The sequence below is a fragment of the Lytechinus variegatus genome, chromosome 2 (genome assembly GCF_018143015.1).
Source record: "Lytechinus variegatus isolate NC3 chromosome 2, Lvar_3.0, whole genome shotgun sequence".
In the NCBI taxonomy this organism is placed as follows: Eukaryota; Metazoa; Echinodermata; class Echinoidea; order Temnopleuroida; family Toxopneustidae; genus Lytechinus; species Lytechinus variegatus.
The window spans coordinates 8,896,356-8,910,436 of NC_054741.1; the positions used below are offsets into that span (position 1 = coordinate 8,896,356).

General features: G+C 37.7%; 2 protein-coding genes across 2 annotated transcripts; one reads left to right on the plus strand and one right to left on the minus strand.

Moving 5' to 3' along the window:
- Positions 1-1,409: 1,409 nt before the first annotated feature.
- LOC121409459 lies at positions 1,410-3,068 on the minus strand. The gene has a single exon (XM_041601390.1). It carries the CDS (start codon positions 3,066-3,068, stop codon positions 1,410-1,412), a length of 1,659 nt encoding a protein of 552 aa, XP_041457324.1.
- Positions 3,069-8,716: 5,648 nt separating this feature from the next.
- LOC121407240 (tripartite motif-containing protein 59-like) lies at positions 8,717-13,016 on the plus strand. Its single transcript, XM_041598207.1, has one exon. The coding sequence runs from the start codon at positions 8,964-8,966 to the stop codon at positions 10,794-10,796; it is 1,833 nt and encodes a 610-aa protein (XP_041454141.1). The 5' UTR covers positions 8,717-8,963; the 3' UTR covers positions 10,797-13,016.
- The last annotated feature ends 1,065 nt before the right edge of the window (positions 13,017-14,081 follow it).

The following is a 14,081-nucleotide window of genomic DNA, read 5'->3' on the forward strand; positions in this document are numbered from 1 at the left end:
CCTTCAGTAGTGATGTGCGTGATCGTGGGATTAGAAATCTCTTGCTGTGGCCTCTGGTTGGAGTGTTGAGCGGTACCAACTGGTCGTCGGGGATGTCAATCAGATGGTTGGTGATTCGGTACATCATAGTAAGCTTTGACACTGCTCTACGATGTTGCAGGGTCTTCCACTGAAGCGCATCAATCATGGTTGTGACGCTACATCGTCTTGAGTAATTGTTCATCACATAGCGAGCTGCACTCCGTTGCACAGATTCTGCCTTGGAAATGGCTTTGCTGGTGTGGGGATCCCACACACAACTTGCGTACTCCACGATAGGCCGAACAAGTGTGTTGTAACAGGCAGCTTTGGTTTCCTTGGAGCATGACTTACCGGGCAAGTTTCTCCTTAAGAAGCCAAGTGTCTTCATTCCCTTTTTGGTAATGTTGTCAATGTGTCTGTCAAAGGAGAGATCACTCGAAATCTCAACGCCCAAGTACTTGGCAGATTCAACAGGCTTTAGTTCAGTTCCATGGACTGTATATGTATGGCTATGTCGGTCTTTTTTCTTCCGTTTGGAGACATGAAGAACCTGGCATTTCCCGGGATGAAATTCCATTAGCCATTTCCTTTCCCATTCTTGTAGTGCATTTAGATCTTGTTGCAGCTGAACTGCATCATCATGGCTGTTGATGGCCCTATACACCATGGTATCGTCGGCAAAGAGCTTGACATTGGTGCCATCGGAGACACAGTTGGGAAGGTCGTTGATGTAGACCAGGAAAAGGAGCGGCCCAAGTACACTGCCCTGGGGTACACCTGAGGTTACTGGTGCAATGTCGGAACTTTCCCCGTCAATTACTACACGCTGAGTACGGCCATGAAGGAAATTTCTGATCCACGTCAAGAGGCTGCCGGAGAGACCGTAGTACTCTAGCTTACGTAAAAGATGAGGATGGGGCACCTTGTCAAAAGCCTTGGCAAAGTCAAGCAGAATCACATCAGTCTGGACACATGCGTCGATGTTGCGAGCAAGGTCGTCCACGGTTAGGATCAGCTGGGACTCACAAGATCTTGCCTTCCTGAAGCCATGTTGCACATCAGTGAGAATCTTATGAACATCAAGATGGCCCATTATGGTGCTGTGGATGATATGCTCTAGGATCTTACAGCATATGATGGTCAAAGAGATCGGGCGGTAGTTGGATGGTAAACTCTTGTCCCCTTTCTTATAGATGGGTGTTACATTAGCAGATTTCCATGCCTCTGGTAGAATGCCAGTGTCAATTGATGCTTGGTAAAGAGTGGCAAGAACGGGACCAAGAATATCTGCGAGTTCTTTCAGAAGTCGGGGAGGAATGTTGTCGGGTCCAGATGCTTTGTGTGGGTTTAGTTTCTTAAGGAGTTTGATTATTCCATTTGAAGTGACGTCAATGTGCGATAGGCGGGGGGTACGGACTAGGACCAAGGTTGGGGATGGGCTCCCTGTCCTCGTCAACGTTGTTGAAGACTGATGAAAATTGGTCGTTGAGGTTTGCCTTGTCCTTACTGCTGGTGAAAGTTGCGCCAGTTGGTCCACGAAGGGGGGAGATGCCATTACTATCACAGCGCTTGCTTGAGATGTAGCTCCAGAATCTTTTGGGGTTAGATCGAAGATCAGGACAAATGATGTTGTTTATGTATGTCTCGTAGGCCTCCTTACAAGCTTTCTGCGTTTTCCTCTTCAGTGAGATGAATTTCTCCCACATCCGTGCCTTCCTCGGACCACAGTATGAGCGGGCCTTGTTGTAGGCTCTTTGTTTCTGTCTACTTAACCTCTTAACTTTCCTGTTGACCCAAGGTTGATTGTATCTTTGAGTGTACGTGAATTTTGATGGAACATGTTTGTCAAGTATTTCCTGTAATTCTGTTTTAATGGATGACCACATCTCATTTACCGATGAGGACGCGTCGTATTTGCTAAAGAATTCTTCAGCCATCCTTTCTCCTCCTTTACGGACATCCTCCATGTTGGCCTTGTCCCACAGATAGATCTTGCGTTTGGCAGGTTTGCGTCTGCGTGGTATGATGTCGGTGTTGATACACACGATGTCATGGTCACCAATTCCAGGCATCGACTGACAATTGTTGATGAAGGCTGGTCTATTTGTCAGGAACAGGTCGAGAGTATGTTCCAGTCTAGTGGGAAAGGTGACAATCTGCTCAAGACCTGCTTCGACGATTGTAGTGAAGATGTCATTATTCACTGATTGCGTGTTGCGGTGGCCAGTGACCACATAGTCACTCCAGTCGATGTCTGGTAAATTGAAGTCTCCTCCAATCCATAAGACAGACTTTCTGTGTTGTTGAGCCACATTTCTTATGTTGGTGCAGAGACTCTCCATGTAGTCATTCCGAGAGCTTGGTGGTCGGTAGACTGCTCCAACAATGATGGACTCCTTCCGACTCCTGTTGGCTGTAATATTAAGCTCAATAAACAGTGCTTCACAGTCATCTGCAGTGTGAAGATGTTTTGCATCAAAACTCCTGGAGATAGCGACTGCTACACCTCCATAGCCATCTGATCGATCTCTTCTGAAAAGCTCATAATGCAGACCTTGTGGTAAGATCTCACTGCTCAGGATGTTCGAGTTCAGCCATGTTTCAGTAAGGATTATGATGTCGGGCTTTGCTGTTTCAATGATTATCCAAAATTCGGCCAGTTTATTCTTGATGCTTTGACAGTTAATTACTAACACACTAATGTTTTTCTGTTGAGCACTCATGGGCACCGTGTCTGGGGCATCTGGTAGCGGTGTTGAACAGGCCTGGGGATGACCAGGTACAGGACTCTCTCTACCGGAGTTCACCGAGTCTAAGATGCTGTCAGGTATTGAAGATTCAAAGAGACTTGAATGGAATTGAGGTAAACCGCATGAGCAACATATCCAGTCTGCGTTGAATTTTTCCAAGGCATTGAAGACCGCGGTACTGATATTGACACAATTCTTGTGGTACCATATACCACAGCTATTACAAGCAATAGCTGGCGCCTTCCAGGTGACAGACCTATCACAGATGCCACACGGAAACTTTGGTTTGGGTAGCATTATCGAAAATACAATAATAAGGCAGAGAAAGATGTAGCGAAGCAACATATTAGCAATGAGGTCATAGGCATAATGGAAGAGTTTGGTATAGTCTATAGACAAGGATATGGCGACGATGTTGTTGATGATGACGATAATGACGGATGTTTTCACGTATCCAGTTAATTTGATGAAGCATTAAAAGTTTAACATGAAGATGAATAAATGGAAAGATCTTACTTGATAGTTGATCTCTTTTGGCAGAAACGTCTTTGAAATCGTCATGCAGAAACACGATGATAAGTTGCCTTCATAATACTAGGTCCAAGTTGCTAAAAATAGAGGATATGGGCCATTGACAGGAAGAATTCCATTATGACGTCACTGACAACAGGTGTCGATGTCCGCGTAAATCCAGACACACACATGAGCGCAGGTGTTGATGCCGGTTGATGCAGTGGGCGCAGAGATGATCCCCGCGTAGCGCATGCCCGTTGTCAAAGCAATTTACGCGAAAGAAGATGCAAATATTGAAGAAAAATCTCTCTAAAAACTGAAATTTTACGACGAATTCGACGTTTTAACACTTTTGATGTTGATAGAAGAATTAAGATAACCGCATATTCATGTTGTACGCAATAAGTCCAGTAGACTGATATAAAAATTATAATGAAACTCGAACGATAACACCAAAATTAAGTCCAAATTAGCGGAGCTCGAACAAAACACGTCTTGTCAGCTTGACAGACAACCAACCACCTTTGCATTGATTGATTGATTGATTTTATTTGTCAGGTAACTGTGAACAAGTACATGAGAATATGAACAGTAGTGTATACCTTGACAGGATTGCCCATGAAAGCCGAGATGGTTTATTTCCACTGGGGTCCTTAGTTGTTGTCAATTACTGATGTAAGGACTCCTTACATCAGTAATTGACAACAATGTACATCTATGAAAAACACCTATAGAAATCTACAAACTACATCAATTAAGTCTAGACCACTAAAATTACACGAAGAATTGTAAAACTTAATATATAAAAAGACAAAAACAAATAAGTTTGCCATGAAAAACATTTACGCAAAATATGATTAAAATAATTGTAAAACAGGTTGAGTAAACGATCATTACTTCTAGGTTACATATGAAAATTATATACTATAATCAGTAATTAAATAGTGCTAAATGCATTGTAACTAATACAAGATTCATGAATCGTAAAACCTAAGATATGAAAAAGTACAAATAAGTTTGATATCAAACTTTCACGCAAACAACAAAAGATGATGAAATAATGTAAAACAAATTGATTATCAAAATAAATCATAACTAAATAGTTATATATAAGACTACATGATACACATGAAATTAGAAAGAATATTTAACATTACAGAGTGGGGACATTTTTTAAGTGTTGTTTCAATACTCTTTTAAATTGTGTAAAAATCTTAACCGATTTAACATGATTAGGGAGGGAATTCCAAAAATGTATACCATTATAATAAAATGTGTTGCCCTGACCTTTTCTCATAGGTACAACAAAGTTAAACAGACTATTTCTTGTTTCATGCCCGTGAATATTAGATGACCGTGTACAGTTTTTTGAGATCAGTGATTGCTTAATTTTTAAAAAGTAATTTCTTATTTCTCCCTAACACTGGCGTAAATCCCGGGGGATGGGGGATATAACCCCCCACCCCACTTTTCGATGAGGGGGATGGCCTGTAAAAACATCCTCCGCACTATTTATGAAAGAAATTGAAAAAAATCACAAGAGATAATTGTTTTATTGGTGAAAATTCTTCCTGAAATATAACTTAACAACTAAAACAATATTATTGAATCATAAAATGCAAATAAAGAGCCAGTTACCATTTCCAAACGAAATACTTATGTCCTTATTATAACATTGAAGAGAAACCCCCGTTTCTTCCAATTCATCAAATGTTGGGGTCTTTGGGAAGAGATTAAAATGGAGTGTCATTTTTTTTAATGTAATCTCTTACAAAACCATTAAACCATCATGGGGTAAAAAAGATAATAATATTGGAGGGGTATTTGCCATATGGACATACAGTGTCGTAACTACGGGGGCATGTGGCCTTCCCCCCAAATCGGCTGACCAAAAAAAACAGGGAAAAGGAGAAGAGGGAGAAAGGAAGAGAAACGTAGTGGGAAAGAAGAAAATATTATTCATTATAATGTACTATTATATCATAATTATGTTATGTTACATTACATTTTTGTCACTACATAATTTGCCCAAGGCCTACGTCTTTATTGTTCCTGGTGCTCGCATTGTCTGTTAACGAGATATAATCCGGTTGTACTAAAACATCCCGTTTTCAAGTCAATATAAACCAAATATATTTTCTAGCACTTGAGTTATCATTGTTTTATGAAGTGACATATGCTTCTTTTTCATGACTCAAAAAGTGATTGCCACATATTAAGGTCTCCGTATATATGAAACATTTCCTGTTCGTAATTACGTTCGCATTTAGTGGATTGGTGAGATATGTCTGCTCTTCATGAATTCCTAAAATCAGTCCTTAAAATGTCCCTTCTTCTGATCTGAATATCAAAAATTTTCAGCTAGCGCTTCGCGCTCGCATCATTTGGTTAATGGAATACGTATGGTCCTAGTTTATTCCTACAAAGAAACCCTAGAATGCCCCACTTCAGGTCTGAATTATCTAAATTTTCAGCTCGCGCTTCGCGCTCGCAATATTTCATTAATGAAATGCGTATGATAATCATGATTGCAATGACTACAAAAAGTGTTTCATTTGTTCAGATGTAATTCTAATAAAATCAGCAAGCGCTTGGCACTCGCATTAAATGACTATGGTGAGATATGCATACTCTTAATGGATTCCTAAAATGTATTCCTTAAAATCTCGCTGTTTGGGGTCAAAATATACGAAAACTTCAGCTCCCGCTTCGCGCTCGCATTGTTTAGCGAGACAGATACCTATCATGATTACACAAATTTGATTATAGTGTCCCTTTTTAGGTGTGAATATAAAAAAAATTCAGCTCGCGCTTCGCGCTCGCATCATTGGATCAGTGAGATGCATATACGTTTGATGACATAGTCCTTAAAATATCTCTATTAGGTCAGTATAACTGGCAACTGAGCGCGCTCACTCAAATTGCTGGTGCCCCCGCACCCCCAATGCCTTGACCTTGGCCTTGACCCACGGTACGCCACTGTGGACATAATAATTAATGACAATTCCTTGCTTATCTAAAAATATGATTGCAAAAAAAAATGCTAAAATATTTCAGTCATCCCCCCACCCATCAACACAGATTTACGCCAGTGATCTCCACCAAAAAAAAACACAACTATCATCGTACAAGCAACAGAACATTTTCATTTTTCATATAAAAAGAAAGTACCATTGATAATTGTTTAAACATAATGAAAATGCAACATAACTTAACTACAGTTCTGAGAGATTTGACGAGAGCTCGAGGTACACAGAGCCATAGAGTTATATAAACCTAGTACAGAGCGGACATGCAGGATCGTAAGGGGGGTTGGGGTGCGACACCCCCCACACACTAATTTGGATATCGTCGGTAAATCAGCGCTGCCGTCGGGGGGAAAAATTCTATGCTTAGTTCTATGCCTTCATTCTTCATGGTTACATTGCTTTGACTGAATTCTGTTTTTTAGTTCAAAATTTGAAGAAAACTGCAGCTCGCGCTTCGCGCTTGTTTACTGTGTTCGTTATTTAAAATGTCTTGTACAAGTCCAGTTTTCAGGTCCAATAACGCAAAACTTTCAGCTCGAGCTTTGCACTCGCTCTATGTGATAAATGAGAAATATATTCTATTCATGAGTCACTGCAAACAATTGATGGGCATGTTCTTTTTCAGAAAAGTTAATTAAAAATATCAGCTCGCGCTCGCATGAACTGTTATGTACGCATATTATTCTTGGAAAGGGCACTTAGAACTGATGTCCAGTTTTCAGGTCGGAATATTTTTATTTTCAACTAGTGCTTTGCTCACTATATTTCATGAGTGAGAAATTTATTTTATTATTAACTTACTGCAAACCGATAATCAATATGTCCTTTTTCAGAACAGTTAATAAAAAAATTAGCTTGCGATAGCAGGAATTGATAAGTTACATATGCATATTGTTACAAAAACTGCTTTCTAAGTGTCAGAAAAAAAAATAACCTCGCGCTTCGCGCTCGCATCAGTTATTGTTTGGTTCATAGGCCCTATATACATCCTATTCATTGTTACAATTGAGTTTTCAGGTCGAAATATAAAATGATTCAGCTAACGCTTCGATTCCGCATTTTTTTAGATGGGAGAGAAATGTATTCTTTCATTAATCACTTTAAACAGTCTGTAACAAGTCTTTTTGCTGGCCAGTATATTAAAAAATTCACCTCGCGCTTTGCGCTCGCATGGATCGTTTAGTTAGATAACCCCCACAATGATAACAAAATCTGCTTTAATTTTTCAGGGCTATTAAAAAATATGAAATAACCAAAAAATTTGAGCTCTCGCTCGCATGGTAATTTATATTCAGGCCACATGAAATACCTTATGTTGCTTCTAATAATGACAATTTAGATAGGAAAACCCCTTAAAACAAAGAAAAGATATCAGATTTGAGGGACCGCGACTGGAAAATTTGGATGAAAATATTCCCCATCCCTCATTGATGAAAGCTGGAAATGATCCTGGGTATGACGAAAGAAAATGTGACTAGGAGCAGTGGCAAAAAAACGGAGAAAAAGAGAAAGAAAGAAAGAGTGAAGTAGTGGGAATGAAGAAATTGCTGTACATTATGTTGCATAAGAAATTTTTTTTCTTCAAAAACTTATAAAATATAATTTGCTCATCCTGTTTTCAAGTCAATATACACCAAATATATTTCCTCGCACTTCGAGTTATTATTGTTTTATAATAGTGACATATGCTTCTTTGTCATGACTTCTTAAAGTGATTGCCCCATTTAAAGGTCTGCATATAAAACGTTTCCTGTCCGTGGTCACGTTCGCATTCGTGGATTGGTGAGATATGTTTCCTCTTCTGATGTAAATATAAAAAAATCAGCTCGCGCTTCGCGCTCGCATCATTAGTGAAATACGTATAGTCTTAGTGAATTCCTACAAACAAGCCTTAGAATGCCTCTCTTCAGGTCTGAATTTCCAGAATTTTGAGCTCGCACTTCGCGCTCGCAATATTTGATTAGTGAGATGTGTATGTTAATTATGATTACAATGACTACAAGTGTTTAGATATAATTCTAACAAAATCCGCAAGCGTTTGGCATACTCGCATAATACCGAGACAGGTACTATCCTGATATAGGTCTGAATATATATAAATATATATATATCAGCTCGCGCTTTGCGCTCGCATTATTTGATCGATGAGATACATATATCTGTTTAATGGCACAGTCCTTAAGATGTCTATATTTAAAGTCAGCATACCTGGCAATTGAGCGCGCGCTTCACGTCCTCACGAAGTGACTCAAATTTTTTGCTGGTGCCCTCCCCCCCCCCAAGCCGTGAACCACGGTACGCCACTGCTAAGGAGAATGAAAAACACTTCCAAGATTCATGGTCGCCGGACGTCGCTCCCGTGTTATTTACTCTGTTAATAATGTAATTTGATATCTAAAATGTGCACTTATGGAAACGTGTACGTCGTCAAAATTTTGTTTCGAAGATACGAAAGGTACTGGCACGGTTATCTGGAGAGAATGAAGAGCGCCATCATACACTGTGGCGGAGGGACATGTTGGGGAATCCCCACATGCCATGTTGTGAATTACCGGAGGGAATTACCAACTATCGGGTGCACAGATTGGAGGATATTCTACCCACATGAATATACTTATTCCAGGCTTGTCAAAGTAGACTTACTATCGGGATGGCTGCAGCTACCACTACATCGTCATTTGAGAGAGAAGTCGAATGTAGTATCTGCCACGAGCTGTTTGAAGATCCGCGGAGTTTATCATGTGCCCATACATTTTGTTTTGAGTGTGTACAAAGACTAACGGAGGGTAACAGATCGGTTGCATGTCCTCTCTGTAGGAAGAAGACGGCTTTGCCAAGCAATGGGGCCATGGGTCTTACCAAGAACAGCCTCGCTCAAATGCTGGTGGATTTTGTAAAGAAAACTGGTTTTGCAGACAAGCGGAATATTGCATGCCAATCCGAGCATGATATACGACTGAGAGCAGAGTTCTTTTGCAAATCATGCAAAAGTGTAGTTTGCGGGTCATGCGGTATGAAGTACCACCGTGAACAATCAAAGCACCAAACATTCCCAATAGATGAGGTACTCAAAATGGAAGATAATCTTCGAGATTTACTCGAGTGGGGTAAAAATGAAGAAAGGGAGCAAGGCAAACGTAAAGAATTACTTGAACTAAAACAGCAAGAAGTGACCACCAGGTTCACAGCAGTTGAGGCAGCTATTAACCACACCTTTGCCGAGGAGAGTAAACTTCTAGATGACAGAAAGACCAGTCTCAAGCAACAGTTGTGGGATATGAAACGCTCTATCAAAACAGCGCTACAAAAGCAGTGTGATGCTGAAGAAGAGACTAAGACCGTAACAGAACTGAACAGCCTTACTGAAGACATCTTGGAAGGCGGTGTCAATGCTCTTATGGAAATGCATGATGAAATAAGCAGTGGATATCAGTCACAGAAACGAAATACAGTGCCAACTACCCTTTCTGATTCACTGCAACACGTATCAGATTTGATTTCAAGCATTAAATTCCAGCAGGAATTGAAGAAGGGCAAAGTTGGAAGAATTGTGTCAAATACAGGTAACTGGATGATAAGGCAAGTCAGATATCTTTGCGACCGCAACTCCGGAGTTGACAATTGTAAACCTTCAAGCATCATTGAATTGTCCAATGGGAATTTAGCTGTAGGATTTAGCACACAGAATGACATTCAAATATTTGATAAATCATACCACCGCAGCAGCAACGTACCAAATATCAGACTATTAGCTGCTGTCACTGATATGAGCCAGCTCTCCAGCAATTTGCACAATGATTTCCTAGTTCTTGATAAAGACGGTGATGTCAGTCGTGTTTATGTCTCGCGAAAGGAATCTACATGTATGATTATTTTTGAAGGAGCTATTGATCATTTTGAAGACGATCTTGGAGAAGATACACCACACTTGATTGCCGCTGATGACAGTATATTTGCTCTGTTGTATAAGGATAGGGTCAAGAGCTTCACCATTGAAGGAGAACCTGAACAAACCATTAAAGTACCATCTCGCGATGGTGACAAGCCTCTTCGAATGCAGATCCATCGGAATAGCGATGGCTCAGATGTGCCCTACCTTGAGATCTTGATTGTCAATGGAGAATCAGTGAGGAGTGTCCACTGTAAGCTTTCCCAGTGTCAGAGGATCATTGTCTCTGAAACCAGCCTCCATGAGATGGTTGCTATCCATGGTAGAAACATTGGTCATGCCGTTGACAAAGAAGGCAACCTGTTCGTAGCCTATACCCAAGATGATAAATTCATTACGATAAGGAAGTATGTCGGGGGTGATCTGTCGAAAGAAGAGATTGTGATTTGTGATCTACAGGTGATGATGGATGATGATGGCACCGTCTTATTAGCTTCTCTCAGTCCAACGTGTCTTGTCATGTGCACATCCCAGAAGATGTCAGTTTTCACGAAACCTACCGTCGATGAGTTTTTCCATGGAATTTTTCGATAAACATGATGGTTTGGGCCTCATCTACATGTGTCATAATAATTGATGATGGAATAAAGTAAACAGCTTATTTCCCTTTTTTTTAAAGAATGACTAAATCATTTGAGACAGCAGATTGAGTATAATCTGCAACTTTGCATGACCATAGTCTATCCAGAAAACACGAGATTTTCAGTTTCCTAGTGTATTCCATGTCCCCCGCTTAAACGTTTCTAAAGTGGGAATATTTCTTTAGTTATTTTATGGTATATGCATTAAAGGAAGTTATATTGACTGGTTTCTTTTCTTTCCTTTGGTTTTGCAGCATTTATTATTTCATTATGGTTCATTGATTATATTGATTGAAGTAGTAGAATTACAGAAATAAAGAAACGTGAATAAATATACAAAAAATAATTAAAGATTATAAAGCCCCCAAAGCAGTAGATTTTCACACCAAAACTAAAGCACATCAGCATGGATAAAAAATGTTATAGTTCTTTAAATATTCTTCCTTAAGTAATTGTGAACCCAGGAATAGCATGAATAGTGTACATTATTCAATTAATGGGAATTGATGTGAAATTATGTGAACTAGTAGGTGAAATAAGAGTATTGTTTGAAGATGCCTTCTTGAATAAGTTGACTCATGTACTCTATGTTGAAATAGTGAGGAATCGATTTATGATATAAATGCCTACTTCATCATGTTCATACATTTTTAATTCACTCATAACCCGTTCTTCCACTTGCTTCCTTCTCACTTCTCTTACATTCACTTCTTTCTGTTTAGTTATGATGAATTCCTACACAAGCCCCTGCTTTCTTGGTTTTACGCCTTCTTCCGTATAATTCATAATATTTTGTACTATTGGTTTATACACTTTATGTGAACATTTAAATTGGAAAAATTGAATGATTACTTTGATTGAATACAGTAAATTATTTCACATCAGGTTATGATATGACTCGAGGATTGTTAATGTTGAAAACTTTGACACTGTATATACTGAATCATTATCATTAACCATCTGCATTGATTCTTCGTTGTGGGTATATAATGTATATATGTACTCATATGAAGAGTTGCATTATATATATATATATAATTGAATAACATGATGTAATCAGAAATGTCAGGGAAATGTGTTTTTTATGCAGGGAAACATAGTTTGCTAGCTATTTTGCTAGTTATATAATGTCTTGTGTGGGATGAGGAGAATCTGCATTACAACGATCGAGCACTGTAAATAAGAAGATCTTTTTGGCACGCATAATTCATAAAAACAAATATATTTTCGTGTTTCTAGAAAGGTATTTTAATACGGATTCATTAATAATTAAACATTCAATCAATATTTTTTATTCAAAATGATACTAAACAAATGGTATATTCAAGATAGTACGTGAGTTACGTTGTTTGTACAACAGTACTAACCAGGTTATCAACTTAAATTAACATTCTATTTTCTCATACATCTCTCTCTATCTTTGTCATTTAACTACTGAAGGTTTTCGAAACTTCTGGATTGTGTTATACTTGATTGTTTTGTTTTATATATGGTATATTTTGTGTATATTTTGCTTTTATTTTGAGAGTCTTTTATATCCGAATACTAAAGTTTACACACTGAATTTCATGAAGTACATGCGTATTATTCCTCATTTACTTTTTTGAATCTGTATCCCATTATCATATACATCATCGAAGTGTGGACAAATGTTGAAATGTTGGATAAAATACTTTTGAAATGTGTACAGTTAGTTCACAGATTATCTTCTGTGTTACTCGATACACGGTGTTGATTTTACTTTGAATTACTCTTCTTTTCTTTTAACTGCGATTTTAATGTTTGTTTTCAGTTACAAAATAATTTTTCAACTTTCCGCATTTCTTATATATTTGACCTTCATAATTTGTCGTATAAAAATTACGTTTTACATATTTCATCTTTAAGAGTTTCAAAAGATAATGTTTAAGTATTCTGCGTGGATTGTATATTCCTATAAACTGAGTATACAGTAGGATGTCTGTTGTTTATAAAACTTATCATGATAGTAGTTCTGTACATCATTTTCTGAATAGGCTTGTATCGTCAAACATTTTTTATCATTTAATTTCCATGTTGTATTATATTTATTTCTGCTTTTTCAACATTTTTTTAAAAATATTTATACATGTAGAAAGATAATCAATGTTATATGAGTGGGATTTGTCTCTAGAAATAAATTTAAGTGCGCACTCATTCACTGGTACTTTGTCTATGTATTCTAGAATATCACTACTGAAGCTGTGGGCGGTTGATATTTAGATTTTATGAGCAAAAATTACGATATTCTCACATTTTATGGGATAACTTCAGATGAAACTAGAATTTATATCCACACTTCTATGAAATGCTACGTTTTACTTTCCTTACACATTGGTCATGTTAGTCATCAAAAAACAACGCAGCTTCGATATATTATGAAATGATTTGAATTCATTGTATATTGATAACTTTTTTACCTTTTTTATGATGATGATTATGATAATGATGATAATTATAATCTGAATGATTGTATTGATGTGATACTACAACTAATACTTCGAATAATAATAATAATGATAATGATGATTTTGGGGTATTTTTTTTTTTACTGCAGAGTTGAATTTTTATAAAATATAACCCATGATTATCAATTAGCTTTAAGCTTTCATTCCATTTTGCTACCTGTAAATATGTACGAGCTTTTACCAATTAACTCAAATGTATATAAAGATACGATTTTGATATAATTAGATAACGAGGTGTATAATCAGGAATATCAGAGAAATGTGTTTTTATGCAGAGAAAAATAGTTAATAAAGAATTATTTTGCAAGTTATGTAATTGTGTTACATCGTCTGTCTTGCATTGGATCATGAGAATACGCATTATCATGATCTAGCTCTGCAAATAAGAAGGATCTTTTCCATGCATAATTCACTAAATTACGGAACGACGACAAAGTTTTTTTCTTGTTTCTAGGAATAGACTTGAATTCGGATTCATTGATAGTGAATTCAATCAAGATTTTATTCAAAATGATACTGAGCATTTTGAGTAACAAGTTGCATAACAGTGGTAGCCAGGTTAGTTTAAAGGATCATAATCTCTTTGTTAATCATTCAAAGTCATTCCCAACCAAATGTTGAGTTGAATGAATATCGTGAATTACAAAAACACCTGACAGTGCCAATTTCGTAATCATTGGATTTGATTTAATTAAAAATCATAGGTAAAGTAGGAAACTAACGGGAAATATTACATGCATTAGTCATGCATA